We start from the raw sequence: 22,937 nt of genomic DNA on the forward strand, positions 1-22,937 counted from the left end.
CTATTTTCTTTGGTTTTTACTTCTTCAGACAGTCAGCTAAAATACATGCTTAGCTATACTATAAATTCATGTATTCCCACAGTTTATTGATTAAGTTCATCCATCTCATACAAGCAGCCAGGTGCCTTCTGAATGGTTCAACTGGAATAGTTAAGGCCAGTTATTTGAAAATAATTCTTTGCTGCCACTGATTATCTTCTTGCCACTGGATGGCAGCAACAGAACCTCACCTTTTCCTGTTATCCTCAAATTTTATTTCCATTATTCATCTTCATTACCAATTTTAAACAATTCTGTACATATCTTAAGCACATTAAAGACTTTAATGCTTTAAAGCCAACACTGACAAACATATTAGTTAAGTCATTAAAACAGCTTAAAGGAAAGTGAGCTTAACCAGTTCAAACCGCAAACAACTTAATTAAATTCATCTATAAAAGACTGAACCTAGTTTACTTCAAGGAAGTTATGTTTATAAAGATCTTTATTTTGCCAGTGTGTCTTCCTGCAAAGATTGCTCTCTGTGGAGTAAAAGATGAGAGGAAAGAACAATCTTCTTGCATCTGAAAAATGCTTCTGGTCTCTGAATCTCCATCTAAAACTGATGCCCATGTCCTGAAGCTGGTTCAGCCTGCACACTACCTGGATATATCTTTCATTAATCATGCAAATCAAGTTTCTAATTTAATCTTTGCCAATTTGGACAGTATTAGTTTTCCAAACCAAGTGAGTTCAATCTACTAAATTAATTACCATTAATCATTTTCACAACCCCGAATAAATATTTTCATTAATAAAAACATTTAATATGAACAATTTAAATGACTGGCAGCATTACATGGAAGACAGACTATAACTGATACCAGAAAGGTAAGGACTAATTAATTATAAATAACGGTCTTGATTCTTCTCTGAGAAAAATCAATTGCATATTCAGCTACTTGCATGCAATTAAAGTCTCAATTTCTTTGAACTCAAAGCAACATGTTTGCAGTACTGCTCAGTGAGTTCTTATATCCTGGTGCACTGTAACATTTTTATGAAGCTTGCTGCTTGAAGGAAACTATGTTATATCCTTAGACTAACACAGATGGTGTTTACAATTAAAATGGACAAAACTGGGAGTCAGAATGTAGCTCTACCTTTACAGAGATATCCCCAAAATTCTGTAAAAGTTGCATTTTGCTGTGATAGCTTCCTACTAGTGACTTCATACTTATTGAACAACAAAGGGCATGTTTTCTCATCTGCAGGTGCAAGCTTAGGGAGTACATTACATTTTCCTTTTCTTTATATCCTTGCTTGCAATTATGTTAAATGTAATTTTCTATTGAAAATTTTTAAATAAATGGTAACTTTAGCACATACCTTTCAATGTCAAAAGGAAAGCAGAACTTTGGAACGCTGTTCAGCACTTCCTGAAAATGTAAGTAAAAGAAATAAAGTTACGGGTTTTTGAAAAGGCTTTTCAAAGGTTTGCTTTTAAAAAATGACCAAAAATATTCATAACAAATAATAAATTCAAGGAATATACGATTGCAAAAATACAGCACACGTTCCTGGACTGAAATAATTGATTATTAAAAAGGAATTAAGTTTGTGCTTTGGCAGATTGCAAAGACAATGCCACAGAAGCCCCAGGAGGGAAAGGCCTGGCCTGAAGGGTATTAACACCCTTCACATCCCCGCTGGGATTCCCTTCAACAAGGCCATATGGATTTTACAAGAAGCACCACACCATATGGGTAAGCCACGTCTGCTGCTACTTGTACCACAGACTAGCCACAGGGACTTCTGACAGATCCTGGCTCAAAAATACAAATGTTGTTTCAATTAAAATGCAGGCAGAGAAAAGGGAATGAAGTTGGCAGCAGAATGAATTACAGAGAGGTATAACAACTCTATACATGTTCCATAGTCAAACGCTGAAAATGATGGAAATCGTCTGCTGGTCCAAAGCAGAAATTTATATGATTAACCCTTTGGGTTTCACAAGCAAGCTTTCCTATTAATAAAGGGGGGGGTGGAGGGTGAGCAAAATCCACCAGATTTACATTCGTACCATAGCCTAAAAGGATGATGTCACTCTTTCTTGCACAATTTTATTTCAGAAGCTGTTTAGTGGCACATAAAATGTGTTAATTAAAATATAAAAATGCTCTCAAACTAGTCAACATTTTTCTTCCCTTTTTTTTTTTTAAAAAAAGTGAATTACCAGATCAGTTAGCAGCAAATACCCCCAAAATTCTTTTATAAGATCCTAGAAAAACAGGTTTTATTTCCTTGCTCCCAACTGGGAAAACAAACCCCCTGTGAAGCGCTTCAGCTAAGAAGAGGCAGAACAGCAGACATCAATGCAGTCGGTCAAAGCTACAGAATTCCCTTTTTGTAGCAGACCAACAGACATGTATTTCTGGATACAGAAAAATGCATATTGATTACAAATTTCCAGAGCTGCACGTGAGTGTTTAAGAAGCTGATCTAAGATGTTAGCATTCTCCAGCCTGAACACTGTTTACTGCATGTTGAACTCCTATTAGGGGAAATTATGTATTTAAATTCCTACACACTACAACTACTATTTACTTTAAACATTTGCCTGGCTCAGTGGATAGTGTAAAACATAAAGAACCCATCCAAGTTTATCAGCAAGGGATGAATAGTTCAGGAAAAAGATGACTGCCTACAATATGCATGTGCTAGTTACAATATTTCAAAGGTATATGATGTGCCCACTCTTTAAAATTTCAAAGGTATATCATGTGGCACAAAATGAAAAAGTCAACATTTTTATAATTTCTTAGTCATACAAGAGACTTCAAGAAATCTTTAGAACTTTTACTTTGCCAGCAAAGATAAAGGGTATGAAAGCCACAATTGTGTTTGGGAAAGGTTATTCACTCCTGATCAACAGCAGTACATATAATACTCTCCAAAAAGAACTGCTCAAGCACCATCCTGCCTGCTGTGAGTGCCCACTGCAGAAGGGTAAGGAGCAAAATACAAACAGGGCAGGTAAACATTTGAATTTCTGCAGTCAGGAACAAGCACACAGGATTCCAGTCATAGCAATAATAAACTCTAAAGAAAGAAAACAAACAGAACAGGCTAATCAAAACTTGTAACTCAGGAATTTCCTAAACATTTCCAAATAGTCTCTCTCTTCAGGCTTATAAGGTTTGTTTTTTCCTGTTCCAAAGAAATAGTATGTCATTTTTTTTCTAAATCTGCACCTATTCTCACACTACAGGAAATTACTTTCTCCTCACTACCAAGGATTTTAATTGCTGCCTGGTAAGCTTAGCACTGACTCAGAATTGGGTATGGAAATGTATTCATTTATGTTCCCCATTGTACTCTCTCAGAATAAATTATCACACAAGAAGAAGAAAACAAAAACAAAAAAACCAAAGGTATTAGCTCAATATTTTGACTAAACAACCTGAAAATTATGGGTATGTTTTGCAGCGTTCCCCAGGCCAGCGCTCCCCCAGCGCCGCCCGTCCCTCCCCAGCCAGCACACGTGCACTCAACTTCTGCAGAGCAGCCTCAGCTCGCTTCCCAACTGGCAGGAGCATCCCTCGGGGGACAAGTCTTTAAACCTCCGCACTCTTTAAAATTCAACCAGCCAGCAGGTCTATAGACTGGTGTATAAACAGTATAGACAAAAAAAAAAAAAAAAAACCTCTCTCAGCTTATGTCAGTGACAAAGCAGCTCAGCAGTTGACTGCTTCTCCCCTGACAGCATAAGCTGGGTTTACACAGATCAATAGATGGAAGTCCTACCTAGCTTCCAGGGCTCAGTTTTCTTCCTTAATTACAGGTGCTATTCAGATTTTTAAAATGGAAGAAAACAAGATGCCCTCAAGATGCTGCTAGACAAATTTAAAATGCAAATGATAAATATTCACATACACAGTCACTATTTGTGTACAATTACAGTTGATACTTGCAGTAACCTCTCTATTGAATAAAATTTGAGCTCTGTCTCCTAATGGGTCATCATTTTCAGGGTTCCATAACTCAGTCAGGACTTCCTCCTGAGTCAACATACACACTCTCAGAAAAAGAACAATATCTTTATTGTCTTTTATATCCATAACTTCATAAAAATATATGCTTATTTCTGAAGACAGAAGGTTGAACGAGTTTTCAGAAAGCAAAATATCTGGATTCATATGTCCCATGATTATTTCCTCCTTTGGTTCACACAGTATTAGTGTTTTTAGAAATGCTCGTTGTGTCACAAAGAAATTGTGTACAAGGGGAAAATTATAATGATGTAAAAAAACAAAACCACAAGGAAAGGATTGTCTATTTGCTTTCAAACACCAAAGAAGCATCTACAATGGTATACACAATTGAGTTTAATTGCTAAGTTAAAGGATAACTATTTCATTCCTTATACAAATAAAATCATAAAATTAATATCATGTGAACTACAGCATGCTGTTTTCCCCACAAAAAGCTTAAACAAAAATGGAAATTATATTTACAAAAATCTTTCCTTTATGCCTATATCACAGCAGAAGAAACTTGCATTCCCACAGGCTCATGGTGCACTGGTTTTATTAATTCACTTTCATCAGCTGCACTGTACAACTTCAGCCTGACCTGGTCATGCTCACTGGCTCTACATTGAGATGAAATTACAGATGGCTAAAAGGTAAGAACTATTTAGCTTTCCTTGCTTATTTTGATACCCATGTAGCTAATTCTGTGTATCATTGTTTTATAAAGCAATGCAAACAGTGGTAGAAGATGCTTCTGAATTCATACATGCCAGCTTTCTGGAAAAAAGGTCCTGGTAACTCACAATCTTGCCCTTAAATGAAACTACTGGTTAGTCATTTTGGTTAGATTCCAGATATACACCATATTCCTTATTAACTAGAAAAGAGAGAATTTTTTTTTTCTTAGAATATCACAGTCAATTGATACAAGCATAAGAAACCTTCATGGCTGTTCAGTCTCCATTGTAGAGCACAGTGATTTAGGAGGATACTTTCTTCCTTCTCCACTTGAACAAGACATAACATGATCTCACTCCAGCTGGAAGAAGGTACAGCTTCTATGGGAGAGCTTCTATGTGAAAATTGCACCAGATTTGCTATATATTACAGAATGAGCATACTAATGTATCTCTATGGAGGTATGAGTGGGTTTTTTTCATTTTAACTTATGCATTTCAACCAGTTTCCTTTTTCTGTGTAGATTAGGGCTGATGACTTGATGAGTTCACAGAAATAAGGTTCATCACTTAGTATTATACTACTGAAATATTTAAGTATTGAAGCTTAATCTGATTAATTTCTGAGGTTAAAAGGATGAGGCAACTGTTTACCCCCAGCATTTTTTTCTTATTATAACATATTCTGTAGTTCACAAGGGGGAGGGAAAAGAACCTGATTTTTTGCAAGGCCATCCATGTGAAAGGATGGAAAAATCTTCCCTTACAGGAATATTTTAAGACATCCAGAATGCTGAATCACTTTTAAAAACACTAGATAAACTGCTGTTTATAAAGAGAGTCCTGATATATTCCAACTATTTCTGTGTTTATTTGCAGCATAAGACTGCTTCTCAAGCAAGAAGGTGGGTTGTCCCCCAGGTTCATTCTACTTAGGGAAAGAGCATAGAATATAGAATGACAGAATATCCTGAGTTGGTAGAGACCCACAAGGATCATTGAAGTCCAACTCCTAGCCCTGCAAGGACGGCATCTCTGGAGAAGGAAGGGGACAACCTTACACTGAGACCCACTCAGACTGTGTCCATTCCACAGACATGTCAGGATACCCTGGGAAGAAACAGCCTAAGTAAAACAGTAACCAAGATAATCTGAATTCTCCAGTTAAAGATCCCAGACCAGGTTACCAAAACCATTCATATAAACTAGTGCTCAAATATCTATCTAGTCTTATTTCTTCATTTGCTTTTGAGGCAGAAATCAGTCAAAGAAATATCAATTATACAGCACAAATAATCACCCACTTGGTTACAAAGCACTTTTGTGCTCCACCACATCCTCACTTCTTCAAAAATTTTTTTTCTCAGTAACAATATTTTTTTTTTTGTTAGTCTTTCACCTTTGTCATATCTTCTTTATTAACCAGTGTCCTTTTTTTAAAACTTTGTTGGCAAACGTTACTTTCTATTCTATTTTAGCATTTCACATAATTTCTTCAAAACTTATTTTCTTCCTGCTAGAACTTCCTCTTCCTGCTAACCTCTCATTTAAATGTCTTGTCTTGAAGCACTTGATTGCAGGCCTCTCTTTTGGTTCTTCTTACCAGTTCTCCCTACTCAAATCTCCATCTCCAACTCCAGTGTCCTCTCTTCTTCACTCTTAACTCACCTTGCTCTCCGATCTTCCTTAAAGGGGACTCTCTTTGCCCATAGCTTACCATCATTTTTGGTCACCCAGTGCCAGTCCAAACATACAAACAAGAAATCTACTTGAGATTTAAGACTGTCACGACTGTCATGGTATTTCTGATTCAAGCCAGTGACTTCAGTGGGAATATTTAAACACGTAGAATTAAGAAAAGATTTAGGTTCATTCTTAAATCAAAGCCAGGCTGCTTAGCATCTTGCAGAGTTAAGCCCTTCATCATTGTGGCTCAATAAAGGTGAAGTTCTAATGCTGTCACATAAAACAGCTGATGAAAAGGCAAGCTCTGTCCTTGCCACTGACTTTTCCTTTTCCCTCCTCTGAAGCCATGCACGACCACAGCAGGGACCCATGTGAAACCTGCAACAGTAGTTATATTTCAAAGACTTAACTCTTAGCTCTGCTAAAAATCTCATCAGAAAATTGTAGCTACAATAAAGAAAGCTCCAAATGGTTTGAATAATAAGAAATTTTAATCTTAGATTACATTCAAGTAAATGCAAAGCGTCTAAAGTATGGAAGTCATTATCAGGCCTCCAAAACTATTTTTAACTTCTACAGGTCTCTTTCTATAGTGGATTCTTCACTCATATCTAGTAGTTCTGAAGGAGAAGAAAAAAATATCTATCCTATCAGCTGCCTTCTGAACATCTAAAGCAATGAAAAATATGGAAATTTAATGTAAATGGTTTAGGGTGGAGATGCAAAGCTCTTTTAAGGAGCAAATAAATAAATTTAAAAGGTACCTTAAGGTTACAGAACTTCATCACTGCAAGAATGAACCACTGAATTTCATAGCTTTTCTTACTTCTTTTTTTAGATCTTTTTTTTTTCAAAAGTTAGAAATCTCCAGTTTTAAATATTTTAGCTAATATTTGCTAAATAAAGTGTAAGGACAATATAGAATTTCCATGTGTTCAAGGCTACTCGTGAAGAAGAGGCTGAAAAGCAGAGGTGTACAACTATATGATCTTAACAAGGTCTCTGCAACACAAGCAACACCTTTCTCCAACCTTTATAAACCATTCGAAACAAAAAACTTTTCCACACTAATCAGTGACTTCCACTTTGTCCTCTGGAAAGAAACACAAGCAGTAAATTAACTTTCTGCATTTTTGCCTTTGGATATTTCAGATTTTCCTCTAGATCTAAAAGACAAATTATGAACAATTCTCCGAAACCGTTTCAGAGAAAATTAATATTTAATAGCAGTTACTAATTGGCTTTCTAGCCATATTGATGGAGTAGTCCCATGAAAATCCTGTGCACATCACACCATTTCATTTGCAGCATGATGCCACAGGATGGATGTAACACTACTGTGTGACACAGGAGTTTCAGTGCTGTGTGGGTGGCAAAACACAGACCCACAGATGTGCCCTCTAAGCTCTACCTGTTGCAATACTTCTACTCCCAGAAGATAAAAAAGAATATTTGTGCAATTACAGCTCCCTAAAAATAGATCTGCTCTATTCAGCTAATGATTTTCAGAGTCAGTTGTGGATAGCGCTGTGTTTTCTGACACATATTTCTATTCCAATACAGCTGACACATAACAGTTCATAACACCACTGACAAACATGCAAAGGGGAAGGAGATTCTGGACCATGTAGCAGAAGGGGTCACTAATGGATTCAAGCAAGATTAAAATTCCACTAAACTGAGCTGGGTGTACATTTCTACAATCGTAGATTGTTTTGACCCACAGAACACAAAATTCTACTCCACCACTGAGAACAATTTTTGAACTTCATTTAGTTGGCTCACATGTAAATTACAACTGGCAAGGCCCTACAGCCCAATGACTGACATTCAGAAGAATCAGGTTGCTCGTAATGCTTAAGCAGCAAACCTTTTTGACGACTTGCTCTCTAAAAGGTGCTTTCATCTTTCTGAAGCTTACTCAGAAAAATATCTGTTGTCTAAAATGAATGAGGAGCTGAATACCTGCAAATGAGGATGAGATCGCTTACAGAATTTCAATTAGATTTAATTTCTCTTGTTTCTGCTCCCTATCTCCTCCACTCAGTTACATGCCTCAGGGAAGGATGCCAGACAGGTAGCTGAAGATTTTGGTAGCTTAGTCTCGCTGCTTTGTGCTCTACACAGCAACAAGAGTACAGTTAAGGGCACAGACAGATGAGGTAGCAGGACAGAAAGATTCTAGACAACATGGTAACAGGATGATCTTGAGATCTTAGAGAAGCAAAATCCCATAAACAAGTAGCTACTGTAGAGGGGGCAGTGGAGATCTGACAATCAGCTGTCCCTGTTACTGACCTGAGAAACAACAGTTGCGACATCACTTAGAACCAACAGTACGCTAGAGACAGACAAAAATAAACGGATAAATAAATAAATAAATAAAATCACTAAAGACCAGAACAGTGACATGACCAGGGTGTGGTACACTTTGACTGGAGACATGCTGCAGAATGCTCTTGCCCTGTACAGCAGGCTAAGGCTGGTGTCCCAGGCAGTACACATGAGATTTTACTGCTTTTAGAGCATCTTTCAAAGGTACTTTGCAAGAAGAAAACATAACCCTGAGTACTTTAAAAGGCATGGTTAATCTCACTATCCTGCAAGTCTGAGAAATAAGACTTTCTATACAATCACAGAGCAAGTTTTAAAATTCAGAGATTTTACTAAGTTATAAAATGTTGGGATCTCTGTTTGTCTAATTGTTCCTGGATCTCATCATACAACCAGATAAAAATAAAGCCTATTTCAGACACAGTTGTATCCAGCATAGCATACATGGAATCAAAGTTCACCATAAAATAACAAGCTCAGTTACAAAGAACAGAATAGTTAAAACAGTATGAAGTTCAACATAGGTAAATTTCCCTGCTTAGGGAAAAAAATCCTTCAACTTTCCTGGAATTCATAATAAAAACATAAAAATTGACAATGGTCTTCTTCCCAGAGGAAGTTCTCATTAGAATAAGGGTAGATTGAAATGTTACCATCTAGTCATTTACTGGCAAGACAAACAAAACCAAGATAAATAATACTTCACCACACAGCTCTGGCACATATGAAATCTTTGTATTCCATGCAGGAATAAATAGTTTTCTCTTTACTTCCCTGACTCATGTCAAGGAGACCATTACTCCCTAGGCAATATCAGAAAGTTGGGAAAAACAGGAAATATGCTCTTCCACTCCACATTTTGTACCAAAAAAAAAAAAAAGAAAAAGGCACCAGTGTATGACACTCCATTTTCTATCATCATGCAGTAGGGGAAAAATAGCTTTTTATTAATAAATACTTTCAATGACAGCATCTCTAACATTATCTGGAAATGCAACAGTGAAGTTGCCTTAACTAGAGTTAAGGTAGACATCACTTTTAAAGTCCAAATATGTAACTCTCTGAAGGTCAGGTTAAAATCCATATGGCATCCTGCATACCTAAGGGAGCAGCAATATTTGTTTCACTCAAGACTTTTCAGATTTCCCACTGCTTACAACAGCAGTTAAGATGTGTCTTTCGTACCAATGCTGAGAACCTCCTGCACATCCTGTTCAGATGTTCTCCAGTGGTGAAAAAACAACCACCATAAAATAATGCTCAAATTAAAACTGGTTCATATTTCTATCTGTGAGATTTTTCATTCCACTTTGGAATAGTCTGATAGCAAGGGACAGAAATGAGCCTATTTGTAACATACCCAACTCTACCCATTGAATATATTGCTTTAAAGTGAAGTTTTTAGTCTCAGAAATGTCTACAAAACAGTAACAAAGAATATCATGAGTAGAGCGTAGTTGACACTTAGGTCAAAAGGCTCCTATTTGCAAGATTTTCTTTTCAGCCACCAAGAAATTATTTTCATAAAAGGAAAATCAACTGTAAAAGAACACTACAAATAATGAATACCCGCATTTCCATGAAAATGAAATATACTGAAAAATATCATAACATTTCAAGCATGACAAACTCTACTCCTGATGCCACTTGATACATCTCAGATTCATTTCAACTCCAAGCGTATTTTGTTCCAAATATATTCAAAGTATTTTTTTCCTCCGTAAGTTCTGCATTAGTTACTTAAAAGACAAGTCTTGAAACGAAGTGCCTGTAACTAAGTAGGATGTCACTTCTTGCCTACAAAGCTTCTACTGAACAACTGGCCTGCCCAGTATACACCCAGTACTGGTGCACTCAGAGAGGTCAGCACCAGCTCTGCAGATTGCTTGTATGCAAGAATTGCCCTGCTCAGACTGGAGAATGAAACTGTCTTGTAACACCAGGGGATGCTCTTCCAGAATCAGAACTGACTCTTCCACAAAACGATGGTACAGCAGATGCCATGACAAAATGCTGATTTCACTGGCAATTCAGAAACTCAGTAGTAGTTAAAAAATGAAGTAACACATAAGTTAAAGAACAGAAAGTGTCTGTAGTAGAGAGTGATTTATGTAGATAAATAAGGAGAGACAGTCCAAAAGCTAAACCCTCACCTCGGCTCATCCACCCCCAGATGTGCAGCCCTATGAGACAGCTGCCAGCTCCCATGGCTGTGCCAGCAGCAGGGGACATTCAGGAACCCCATGATGTTGTAAACAGTAGCAAAACCAACTGGGGGGGGGCTGAGTTTCTTGGATTAGAAGAACCTACAGACGGAAGTAAAGGAATCCAGAAAGGAAATTAGCTTCTAAGGGACCTCCTAGGATTATAATTTCTTAAATAAAATCGTATTTGTGATATTTTTATAAAGGAAATAGTTATTTCTTGCTTTAAGTTCAGCACAGGTCAAATTCTAAGCTTCAATGTAGCTCAACGAGAATAACTTGCAGTAATAGTTTCTCGGTGCTAAACTCAGATATTATCAACCATGCTGAAAAACGGAAGGAAGATGAAACAACTCCAAGGCCAAAGAGGGAAAGGGAACAAGCAAAGAAGCCTAAATTTAAAGTGCTAACATACCTCTTGTGTATGTTATTCAATACATGCATACATATAGCATATATACAAATTGGGTTACCCAATGCAGACAGATAACTATCACAAAAATAAAATGCAGTGGACATACAGTTGGGTTTATTTTTCCCAAAAAGATACACAATGTACATTCACTTCACCTACGGTTGAGCCTGTCCAGACCTCTCAGCTCCCTGCTTGAAGCTTCTGATGGCTTCATTGCTAGAGATTACTCTGCAACAATTTCTGGCTGCTGTTTCTGCATGTGAGCATCAGTCAGCCACTTCAGCACTAAATCAATCAGCTTAGATTCAACCTCAGATAGACCATATGCCAACTCTGAGCAGCTAAGAGGAGAGGGAGGTAGGTTCCACCAGCAAGCCAGGCAATACAAGCCACAAGCAGCTACAAGCCAAGGTTTTCAGCTGCTTCACTATGATACAAAAGAAATTAAACTACCCATGCTCAGGGAAGACACTCATAAACCCAACCCAGGTATTCACAACACAATGAAAAATTAATAAAAATCCTGTTCTGACAGCAGGATTTCTCCATCAATTCAAAGAGGTCTTCCCTCTTCCCACCTTTAGTCTAAAATTCAAGAATCAGTGCTCTGAGTCTTCACTGGCCCAGTGTGTTTTCTCTAATAGTGGTCATTAGTGCCTACTGAAGGATAAAGGACAGAGATAAGCATGCACTGCAACCCCAGAGACAGGTTATTTCTCTTATCTGGATTTTTTATTACTGACTGTACATTTATTAATGATTGCAGACAGAAACCGACACACAAAACCCAGGAACTCAACACCTTTGCTTAGGGAAGAAGCAAATACAGTCTACCAACCAAGTAATCCACAATGCTTTGAAAACTTATACAGAAGTAATTAGTACCAGAAATAGCTATATTCTGATGGATTAATGTATTTCCCTTTCTGATCACCTGCCTGGAAGTTCTCCACCTTCACTTATTCCTGGTCCAAGATCCCCAACCAAGCAGTCTGGATCCCTCCAGCTGCAGCCCACCTTTGCCTTGCTCTTGCTGCTCCCAAAGTCCTCTGCTGCTTCTGTTCCTGATCTCAGTCCCATCAAGTCTTACTCTTTGCCTGGTTCCTTGATTTCATCTTACTTGGTTTATACCATTTGATCCCAGATCATTTCCTAACACAAGCAATATGTAGAAGAGTATTTTATTTGACAAAATATAAGCAAATTATTTGAAGTGACATTTCAAATACCTGTAGCAGTAACAGTGAACCAATGTACCTCAAATGCTCTCCCAGTTCTACAGAAAATTATCACCAAGAAAGGCAGAAGAAGATCCAAGAACCAAACCCAGAGTTCAGGGATACTACAACCAGTACTTAACACAAAAAGAAGCTGCACTAATTAGGATATAGATCAAAATGCAGCAGTAAACTTGAGACACAAAAGCAACACTGAAAGTAAAACAGAGGCAACAAAACGAAGACTCAAGTGGATGGAGGGTACTTAGCAAACAGATGAGAAAGTCTAAGGTATCACAGAATAAGAAATTAGGTGACATTAGACTGGAATATTCTGAGGGCAGTTGAGGTCAGTCAACAACGACATCACACATGACAATTTGGCAGTCTTTCTGGAAGACGTTCCAAATGATTGTCATCACTATTTCAGCCATCAGTTAATTTTTTCTTCTCTGGTTTGGCACATTACTGAAGTCTGGAATCTGATTTGGCTTTGAAATGAGCCAAATCAGTAACAGTTATTTTCGACAGGCTGATACAGAATATCTGAAGGACAGTCAAATATTAATACTGTACTTATTTGAGCAAACAGAGAAGAGACTATTTCTACAAAATGCAGTCCCCCAATATCACAGCTGTATGATTTAAAAAAATGGCTAACATATGCATACAGTCTATTAAAATGCACATAATTTATCTGACTCAAAATGAAAACATATCTAACACGTAATTCCATTCATCTGGCCCTTTTTCACCCAGCCTTAAGATATACAAATGCGTGCCTTTTCACCAGAACACAGCAGCTGGGAATGAAAAGAAAAGCATTCAAATGATCATTTTCACATCATATTCCATCGCCTTTTCACCAGCTTCTCCCCAGTCTTTCTTTGAGTCCCATTCTGCTACAAGAGAGCTGCTTTTTAGATCAATTCATATTTCCATAATCCACACTGCTGTTTCTCCCTCTCCTCCCCAGGGTGGACTAACCCCTGCATCCAGAACTATGGCTTACAACTGTCATTAAGACCTGTAACAATAACAAGATAACAAAAGAGCTGGTAGAGATGAGGCTAGCCAGTACCATATGCTGATCAAGTTCAACATTTTTAACTTAAAAGCTCTATAAAACAAAACTCCCACAATTCTGAGAACAAGCACACTTCATGTTGCCACCTGTCCTCAAAATTTCAAGAAAGTTCCAAGTTTTCAGTATTGGGCTTTTATAATTTTAAAAATAAACATCTCAAAGATTTATTCTGTCTCTGTTGGGATGAATTAAAAGAAAAATATTGAGAATATTATTTACATCGTGAGTGATGTAAGGGTCTCAGTGATTCTGGGTGTTCCCAGCATGCCTACATGGGCAGTTGTTTCGCAGAATATTTATCAGGACAGGACAGATCTTTTCTGTTCCCACAGTGCAGTTACTAACTATAAATACACCTCTGACTGTTTTTCTGCTCATCATCTATCAGCTGTGATTTGCATAGACAAAAAGCATTGCTGCCTTACACACACACGCAGTATTTTTCAATAAAAACACCGTCTTTCAAACACAAAGCGCCAGAAAATTAGTGTCAGAAAACTATCTTAACCAGATAAAGCTCATTTGGAGTGCACCAAGCTGCCATCATTCTCTGCTGGGTTAATTGCTTTCCTTAAAGTTACACAGAAATTCAAGTTTCAAAATATCCCTAAACAAAATAATAATGTGTAACATTTAGACAAAAATACTATTGAAACCAGTCATCTCATTAGACTGACTCCTCCTTTCTCATACCAATGTACCCAAATATTAACAGTACTTCTAAATACACAAGCGACAAAATCCCACTCCCCTTTTTAAGATATACTGAGTAAAAAAACAAAACAAAAAAAACCAAAACACTAAAGCAAGCACCTATCTAGTTAGCATAAACATATGAAACATGCATTTAATGCCTCATCAGAATACAAGAACAAAGCCAACACATGCAGAAAGCCGGTGAGATGCATCCCCTAACAGCATGCCTGCAGCCTTGAAGGGAGTGTAAACAGTCTCCTACCTCCTGGGCTCCTGCTGCTCCCTTAGGAGAGGACAGAGGAACACAAAGTCTCACTATTGTCTTCCACACATCGTTTTGACCCAGACAACAGATTTTATCTTGCTTCTTGAGAATATTTAATAAACGAACAAACAAAACAACCTGGTGCTATTATTCAAATATTTTAAAAAAGAATATTATCTCTTCCACTGTGACCTCATTCATGTAATTGCTGCCACGATCTATGCAATTAAATATTCCATCCTGAAGGAAACTGAACGCTTTGTCTCCAATCAGATGCTTATTTAAGCCAGGCTAAACTTTCAGTAGTTAATACATACATTGAAAGTAAAGTGTGCAATTAGTGCTTTGCTGTGGGAAGACTGACATATGAGTACTTCAGAGGATTTTTCTTTTAAAATGATTTCACACACATCCATGTATATCTATACTTTTTTATATACAAATATTTATATACAAATATTTTCACAAAAATCAAGTATCATATAGTATCAGACTTCAGTAGCTGGGTCACTACAGCTCAATGGTGACTTCTGCATAATGTGATACATTAAAAATAGAAGGCAGATGTTATATAAAATATGAAATAATAACATAAAGGGTGTTACAGCAACATCATAGAAGACAGCAGAGATTCCTCACATGGGATGCCATCTGCAAGGTTTGGGAAAAGCCTGACATGAAAAAGCAGATTCAGACTGCTACTCTTAGAAAGGAGAAAGTGAGAGAAGCTAGGATGAAATCTGCAACACAACTAACAATCTAATGTAGCCTCAATTCTTTCTTAACCTACATCTTCAGTGAACAACCCCTTGTCACATGTCGTATTAAGCTAAAGTGGCTTCTGGTAAAATTGTTTCCTGCCGTTTTAACTACTTGTATCATCTTCCTGGTGAGATGTTTTTCACCAGCAGAGAAGTGGAAGGCTAAAGAAAGAAATTTTTAAGCGATTAGAAGGGCAAAGAATGAGAGTTAGTCAATGGATACCATATACTCTGGGACCTACCAGAATAGAAGTCACTTTGGGCCCGTGAGTGGTGAGATTGAAAAGCTACTGAATTCTTACACAGCTAAAAATAACATCCAATATAGCTGTAATTACTAAATTCATAAAAAATGTTAGACTTCACATGCTTCAAAGGTTAAGACAACACAGAAAGCAGCACTGCCTCTTGCACAGCCACTAACTCCTGCTGTTTCTATCGGCACCGTGCTCTCCTTCTTCCTTGTGCCAACACTACTCTTATCCCAGGAATGTTTCAACCCAATGAGGTTACTGGGAGTGCCAGTGTTTTTATTTGCAGAACAGCTACTAATAGAGCCATACTGGAGGCACCTGGACACATCTGACATCAATAAGGCTTTGCCACTGACTCCACTGCCATGAGGAGACAAGCCAGCATCAGCAGATCACAGTTCTGCCAGGCAACATTAATTTCTGCAGAAATACATATTTTCTTTGTCAACGGTTATAAAGGATTTCAGTTTGGAAGCCAAGGTGTTGTTTTCATCTGGGCTGCTTTTCTAAAACCCTTAAAAAATACTTTCTTCTTAAAAACAACTAGATTTTTTTTCCAGGTATCATAGCATTAATATTTTCTCTGTACAGACTTCTGTTTGAAAATGGCTGAAATTAAACTCTAGTTCTACCAGTCTGAATAAACAAAATAGGAATTTCAAGATTAAAAACCACACATCTTTTATCATGAGAATTTTGTTAAGCACAAGGGACTTCTGAACAAGACAGGGCCCCTAGGCATATAAATTCAAAATATATTTTAAACAAAAAAAAATAGTCCATTGAATGGCTACCACTCATTCTTCATCCAAATCTAAAGCTTGTGTGGATAATCACAGAAGACCTATATATGCTCAAATCAGAAATCTTCACTCATTTTCTACAGTGCTGAGTTTATTCAGAACTTTTTCCAACACTGTCAAACTCATGTTTATACCACTAATGCCAGTATAACACTAAATTGTAACTGTGATGTCTCAAATAGATTAGTTCTTTTGGGTTTTGGGGTACTTTTTAATAAAGATCTTCTTTGAAACAGTAGCCTGATTCTTTGTCCTTTGAATTCTACCCAGCACAAGCTCATTTTTTCATTCATAGTTTTGAGAGTTACTAAAATTGGAACTATTCCTACCATCAAAAAATAAAGAAAAAAATTAAAAGAAAAAAAAAGGCAAACCCACTTTCTGAAATACTCCTGGCAAAGAAAAATATTTTTCATTTCCTGCCTTGAAGCATTACCTTTTTTCTTTCCCCACTCTGTGTTTTTCTCTTTTCCTTCCTATTCTGGCATCTAAGAATTACCAGATATAAAATAAGTGGTTTCCCTGCAGCCTTGGCAGATAAGAAAACCAACAATGAATCTTGCAAATTCTTTTGTGGTACCAAAATCATGCCTTAATGTTTCCTTTACTTGAGGGACTGTGTGTGAGCAAAAGATTATGACAAATCCCCAACTTGTCTTCCTCCTGATCAACTGTAATTTTTTACATCTCATCCACAACAGATGGGATGTTTTGCAAAACATGATTTTGGAAAGTCAACATTTAAGAAAAAAAAAAAAAACACCAAAAGAAGAATACTGACCAACTCAAAAGAAAATGGAGAGGACAAGAATTACAGAGAGGATTAGGGATAAGTAAGCACTAGAAGGTTCAGCATACTTAGAGGACAAATGTGAGAAAGAGGAGGAATACATCAAAATGGCTTAGACAAGTTTTCTTTGCATTATGAAAGCAACAAAAAGGTGACATGATAAACTGTAGAAAAATTCAGGAAGAGAGGAAAATATTTTGCCCACTGTTATCACATCACTGTGCAAACAGACAGCCCTTCAATTTTAGGAAAGATGATTCCTTGGGATACATCCAAAAACTAACTCACACATTTTACATTTAAAATAGAAATGACTGGAAAATAGGATGGAGAATATTCTTTTTCTTTTCTTTTTTTTTTTTTTTAATATTCTCCCCACAAACTTTAACGGAAATTAGCCTTGATAGTTTTAGTGAGTTCTTGGTTTTTAACAACATAAAAATTAGACGTGGCAGATACTCAGGTCTCCAATCCAAACCTACCAAGTTCAGCACACACACACACATGTGTGCACAGGAGGCTTCTGCTGGTTTCACTCAGTGACTTGGCTCAGGGGTTTGCTCTAGAAGCTGCTAGATATTCTGTTCAAATCCACTGATTCTGGTAGGAAGACTTCCCTTGCAAGGAGAAGGATTAAAACATACTGTTCGCACAAGCAATTTACCTGAAACACTAGATTCCCTACACAGCCAAGGCACAATGAGCAGGCACAGGTTTTTCAGAGCCCAAAGGCAGAGAGTCGCCTGAGGCCTCTGGTTTTTATAGATTAGGTATGTCTATTGCATCTTTGTATGATTCCCCTCCAGTCTTTAGTGGGCTTCATCTTCTAATCATTTTTCTACACCAGCTGTTCTCTGAATAACCTTCGACTTGCTGAATAAGCTCCCATTTTTCTTCATACATAATTTCTCTTTTCTTTTTTTTTTTTCTTAAGATCAAGTCGTTCTTGGGGAAAAAGAAAGAGAACAAAACAAACTAGAAAAAAAAGAATTTAAATGACAATGAAGGCGATCATTCTGCAGCCAGGATAATTACGAAAACTTGCTGAATGCCTAGCTAAGAACATACAAGAGCACACTTTGCTCATTTGTCACTGTTTTACAGGCTGCACCTGTTTCTGACTGATGCTATTCCCTAACCAGACATCCTACCTTCTATCTTTGTATATTTATTCCTTTCATCATGAATCACCTTATAGCTGTCTTTATAGAATCTTGTATTATTGTTTTCAAAAAGACAACAAAAAAAAAAATCAACAATTTATCAACATCTACTGTACAAAAACACTGCCAGATCATCCGTTGTGGTGATATTACCAATGAAGAATATGTTTGAGTCCATATCAGTCTAAAAACAAGAGGAAAAAGAGACATTGGGACTGAGATATTTACTCTATTTAGTGGGGGGGGTTGTATTTTCTTTTATGAAAACAAAGATATTTCAATGTAAGAAACTCCTGTCAAAGTTGCTGAAATCACAAAATTGAATTTCATTAACGTTTAATATTAATAATTTTAATAAAATAGTCATAGGGCAAAAAACCTAACAAAATAATTAATAGCTGGCTGTCACTAAAAACAGTGAAAAAAAAATCTATCAGTCCTGTATATATAAACTTTCCTTTGAGGATTAATTATAGATAGAACACTGGATTTTCACGCTTTCAAAATCAGGAACTTTAGATCAGTCTCTGATAAGGGTCTGAGGATTTATTTTTTTCCCAAGAAAATAACAAGGGTATCTCTAAAATATCATTAAATAAATATCTAAAATCGTGCATTGGAAAGGATTACAGGATTACATTAAAAGGGCATACATGGGCAGCTCTAACTTTTTTGTTCTAGTGGTTTTTGTGACAACAATTTATAACATCAACATTTGGCAAAGTTTTATTGATACATTTTCCACATTTTTAATACCACAACAGATAAAAACTCAACACATCCAACAGTATGACCTGATAAAATACTACATATCAAAAATAAGGTGATACAGAGAATTAGCATGACATTCCATGCTCCAGAACTGCTATTGCATATTCCTGTCACAAAGGCAATCTAATCACCAAGCCACCAGTTGGGTGAAGACTTCCTCCCTCTTATCATTAGCATCTGCCTCTTCACAGCTGAATAGGAGAGCATTTTTATTATTATTCTATCATAAAAAAAAGTTCAGTCTCATGTTTCCAACCTGGTCTCCAAAGTCCTCCGGGAACTTCCACAGTACCACTGGATCTGTAAATAATTGACAGACAGCATTAATCAGAGGCAAAGGAACAGAGTATTACAGTCAGAGTACATTAATATTAAAGAGAGGGTCAGCTTAGCATCAAGCTTTGAGGCAAGTGCAAAAATGTATCTAAAAACCAAGGAAGATACTGGATTATTAAAAAGACTTATTTCATATTTATGAAACTCTATGTTTATTGTTTTACATATGGTAGCAGGTTATGATGTACCAAACTATTTTCATATTCAACTCTTTCATCTTTGAATACTTCATTTTTTAAGCACATGTTCAATTTTTACATTTTAATTTAATTAAGAAATAAAGTGATATAAAACCTCTTTCCTCCCCAGGAAAAAAAGAGGATAAAATTATAAGAAGGGACAACAAAGATCTTTATAGAGTGCAGGAAAACATCCTTTGTGATTTTAAAGATAGTAGCAATGTAACCAGCATTCTCAAGGAAGAGTTTAGAAGAGCTACCACATTTCAACATTTTCTGTTCAGAGCCATTTAAAACCAACATTTCAATAATAGCTTGAAGTTTTCATTAACCTCTTATAAACTGCTAATTATCAAAATAATCACTGTTATTAGGCTATATATCACTCTAAAATTAACGTTATTTTAAAGGCATATAATACAACAATCTGAACCATAACCTTTCAACAGAAACAAGAATTATGCTCCTCAGCCTGTAATACAAAACCTTCCTAAGGTGCTACTCTTACACCATATCACAAATATCCAGGAAGCTTCACAGCACTTCTGTACAACAGCTCAGCACCAGCAATTGTCCTTGTGCTAAAAGGGAAATTACCTGTCCTCCTGCAAGAAGACCCAGGTCAGTGACAAAGCCTGGACCAGAGGACGAGCCCTCCAAATTCTGCTCATGCCCCAGCCACCATCAGGCAGATCCTCCTGCCAGTGCCTGGCATGGCTGACAACAGCTTGGGGTGCCAGAGGGCAGGAAATCTAATGGAGAAACCCGCCAGTAAGCGCCGGGGGACATCACCTGATGAGAACTGCCACCTCTTGTCCACCTCAAGAGCTGCTGCAATTCCTGTCATCCAAGGAGCCAGGAACTATTCAGAGTTCCAACTTCAGGCTTTAACACCAACACTGTGCGATAACTCAGAAACTTCCCTCTCATCACTAGGTTTTATGTCAGAACCAGAGGGTTCTCCACTTTTGGCAAAGTATGGAGGCTTCTACTCTTCTTCATTGTCCCATGTATGTTTTCTGCTGCAAACTGGAGATTCAATGGGAGGGAAATGCCACTGATGGATTTTTTTATTCCCAGCTGCTGATTTCAAATGCTACTATTCAATACAGAGCTGCTGCACCCATGTGTTTGCTGCTGGCCCAAACACCAGGAGCTGGAGACTGAAGTCAGCATTCCTCCTTCACCCCAGGCCAGATGTTAAACCAACAGTGGAATACACCTTTCAAATGTGCTGCAAAATTCAACTTGTCAATCAACTCAACGCAATTTAGACCTAATTTGCATCTAATTCAAATCTAAGTGACATTTGAGGTAAAAATGGAGGCATTTGACTCCTCTTGTTGGACAAGTGTATTTTTTCTCCTAACAACATCCAGGAAGGGTTCTGCAGCTATTATTTATTAAAATATATGTAGTTTGCACAAGGAATCTTTCTCCATTTACTATGGAGAGCAAGAACTTCTGGAGGCAGATACAAAACAAGAGATAAGATGCCACATTTATAAAAATATGATATCAAATAAATACAGTTACTTACGACAGAGACTCTTCATCCCCATCTATTTTGTGTGTATTTAAATTGACAACACATCTCTGTAATGACCAGGTACAAGAGGAGTTTGAATATCTCAGTGGCTGCCTATCCTATAATGGAGTTCAGTTTTATTCCAAATTAGTATCATGAAAAACAAAGCAATTACGTATCAACAGTGATCCCTGATAAATTCAAGGAGTAGTAAGTATGGTAGGAGATATTAAATATTCAATGGTACCTAATTCATAAATTACTTGCTACAAACCACTGAAAACTGTGCAGAATCCAAAAGCTACTTGAACAGAGCTTGTAAACCTAATGCCATATGTCCACAAACATTTCAAGCATAAATTCCTCTGCAAATGACCAATCCCACTGCACTCCACTACCAGGTACTTGTTGGTGATCCTGTAGCACTGTCTGCCTTGTCTTGGTACAGACTCTTCCACTGCTACATTGAACAAGATGAGGGAACCGACCAAGATCAAACCAAGTGTCTGAAACTTCTCAGGTCAGCGTCAACTAGATCAGTTCCTCAAAACCATTTGTTTTGTGCCAGAAAAAAAAAGGAAGAAAAACTGGGGAACAGAGAGTTGCGGTAAAAAGAAAGCGGGGCTGCTTCACCCGGCAGCGCTCCAGCCGTAAGCGTTAAGACCTCATGCAATACAAGCCAGTTACCAGCTGCCCTTAGTTCCGTTTCTTATCACCCAGTTCTTGTTCACGACTTCCCAAGGCTTGCTCTGCCATTTATAGTTGCTTCTATTGCAAAACCCAAGTGCTGTTGCCTGCGAGGAGGAGCAGGGACCGCCCTGCAGCGAGGCTGCCGGAGCACCGGCACGCAGGGGCTTGGCAGGCTCGCCCCTTCCCAGCAATGAAGCCAGCAGATGATTTTGGCAGATGTGAAGTACAGTTACATGAGAAACATTTAGTATAGTGAATGCTTTAGCAACATAGTAACAAAATCACTGGGGTTTCCGAAGTCGGACAGAAATGTAATTGCTTTCTTTCATTGTCCTTAGTGCAGATGTGTCAGGCTTCAAAAAAGGAAGCAAATTGCAACAGCAAGACCCCCAGGTGTTATTTTAAAAGGTCACAATCGGGAGCAAAGTCCAATCTTAGAATTAAACTAAACTTGGCTCTAGGTATCTTGGGATTAGGGTCAAAACATGAGTAAAATTCACACCTCAGTGATGTCAATAGAGCTGAAAGCATTTCACAGGACCACACCCTTTACCTACAAGCAACAAGATCAACAGCCTCAGTAAATTCTTTTGGTGCCCTGATATGCTAACAGATAAAAACCCTACAACCTTAATTCAGTGTCCTGCTCAGCTTGCCATCTTCTCTTTGTATTAGGGGTCTCTTGGACTACTCCAGTCTCACTTGAAATGGTAAAAACATATTTAAGTTCTCTCAACTCTAGGTATAACAACATTTACGTTCATATCACAAAAGGATATTTATATCATGACAGGATAATTAAAATCAAGTGATCTAAACAGGCAGAATAATGCTTTTACTACTCTTTCGTGAAAACAAGCACCAACATTTGAAAAAATATTCCTAACTAAATCCAAGAAAAACATTCAGTGCTACACTCAGCAAAAATTACATGCCTCCAAGATTTGTCCAACTGTTTTGAGCCGGGTTTTGCAGCTGTTATTACTGGCTTTTAACTGGTTATTTTAGTAGGTACTTGCCACACGTTTATTAAGTAAGAAAATCTGATGTGACTCGTGCTTCAAAAAG

General features: G+C 37.4%; 1 protein-coding gene across 2 annotated transcripts in view; it reads right to left on the bottom strand.

Annotated features, from left to right (window-relative positions):
- DENND1B (DENN domain containing 1B) overlaps positions 1-22,937 on the bottom strand; it is a 159,511-nt gene that overhangs the window by 97,952 nt on the left and 38,622 nt on the right. For both annotated transcript variants that reach the window (XM_064664456.1, XM_064664457.1), the window contains exons 3-4: positions 19,393-19,436; positions 1,369-1,418 (exon numbers count right to left, since the gene is read on the bottom strand). In XM_064664456.1, the coding sequence (XP_064520526.1) occupies positions 1,369-1,418; positions 19,393-19,436 (94 nt within the window). The remainder of the gene's footprint in view (positions 1-1,368; positions 1,419-19,392; positions 19,437-22,937) is intronic.

Source organism: Pseudopipra pipra, chromosome 9 (genome assembly GCF_036250125.1).
Source record: "Pseudopipra pipra isolate bDixPip1 chromosome 9, bDixPip1.hap1, whole genome shotgun sequence".
Classification (NCBI taxonomy): Eukaryota; Metazoa; Chordata; class Aves; order Passeriformes; family Pipridae; genus Pseudopipra; species Pseudopipra pipra.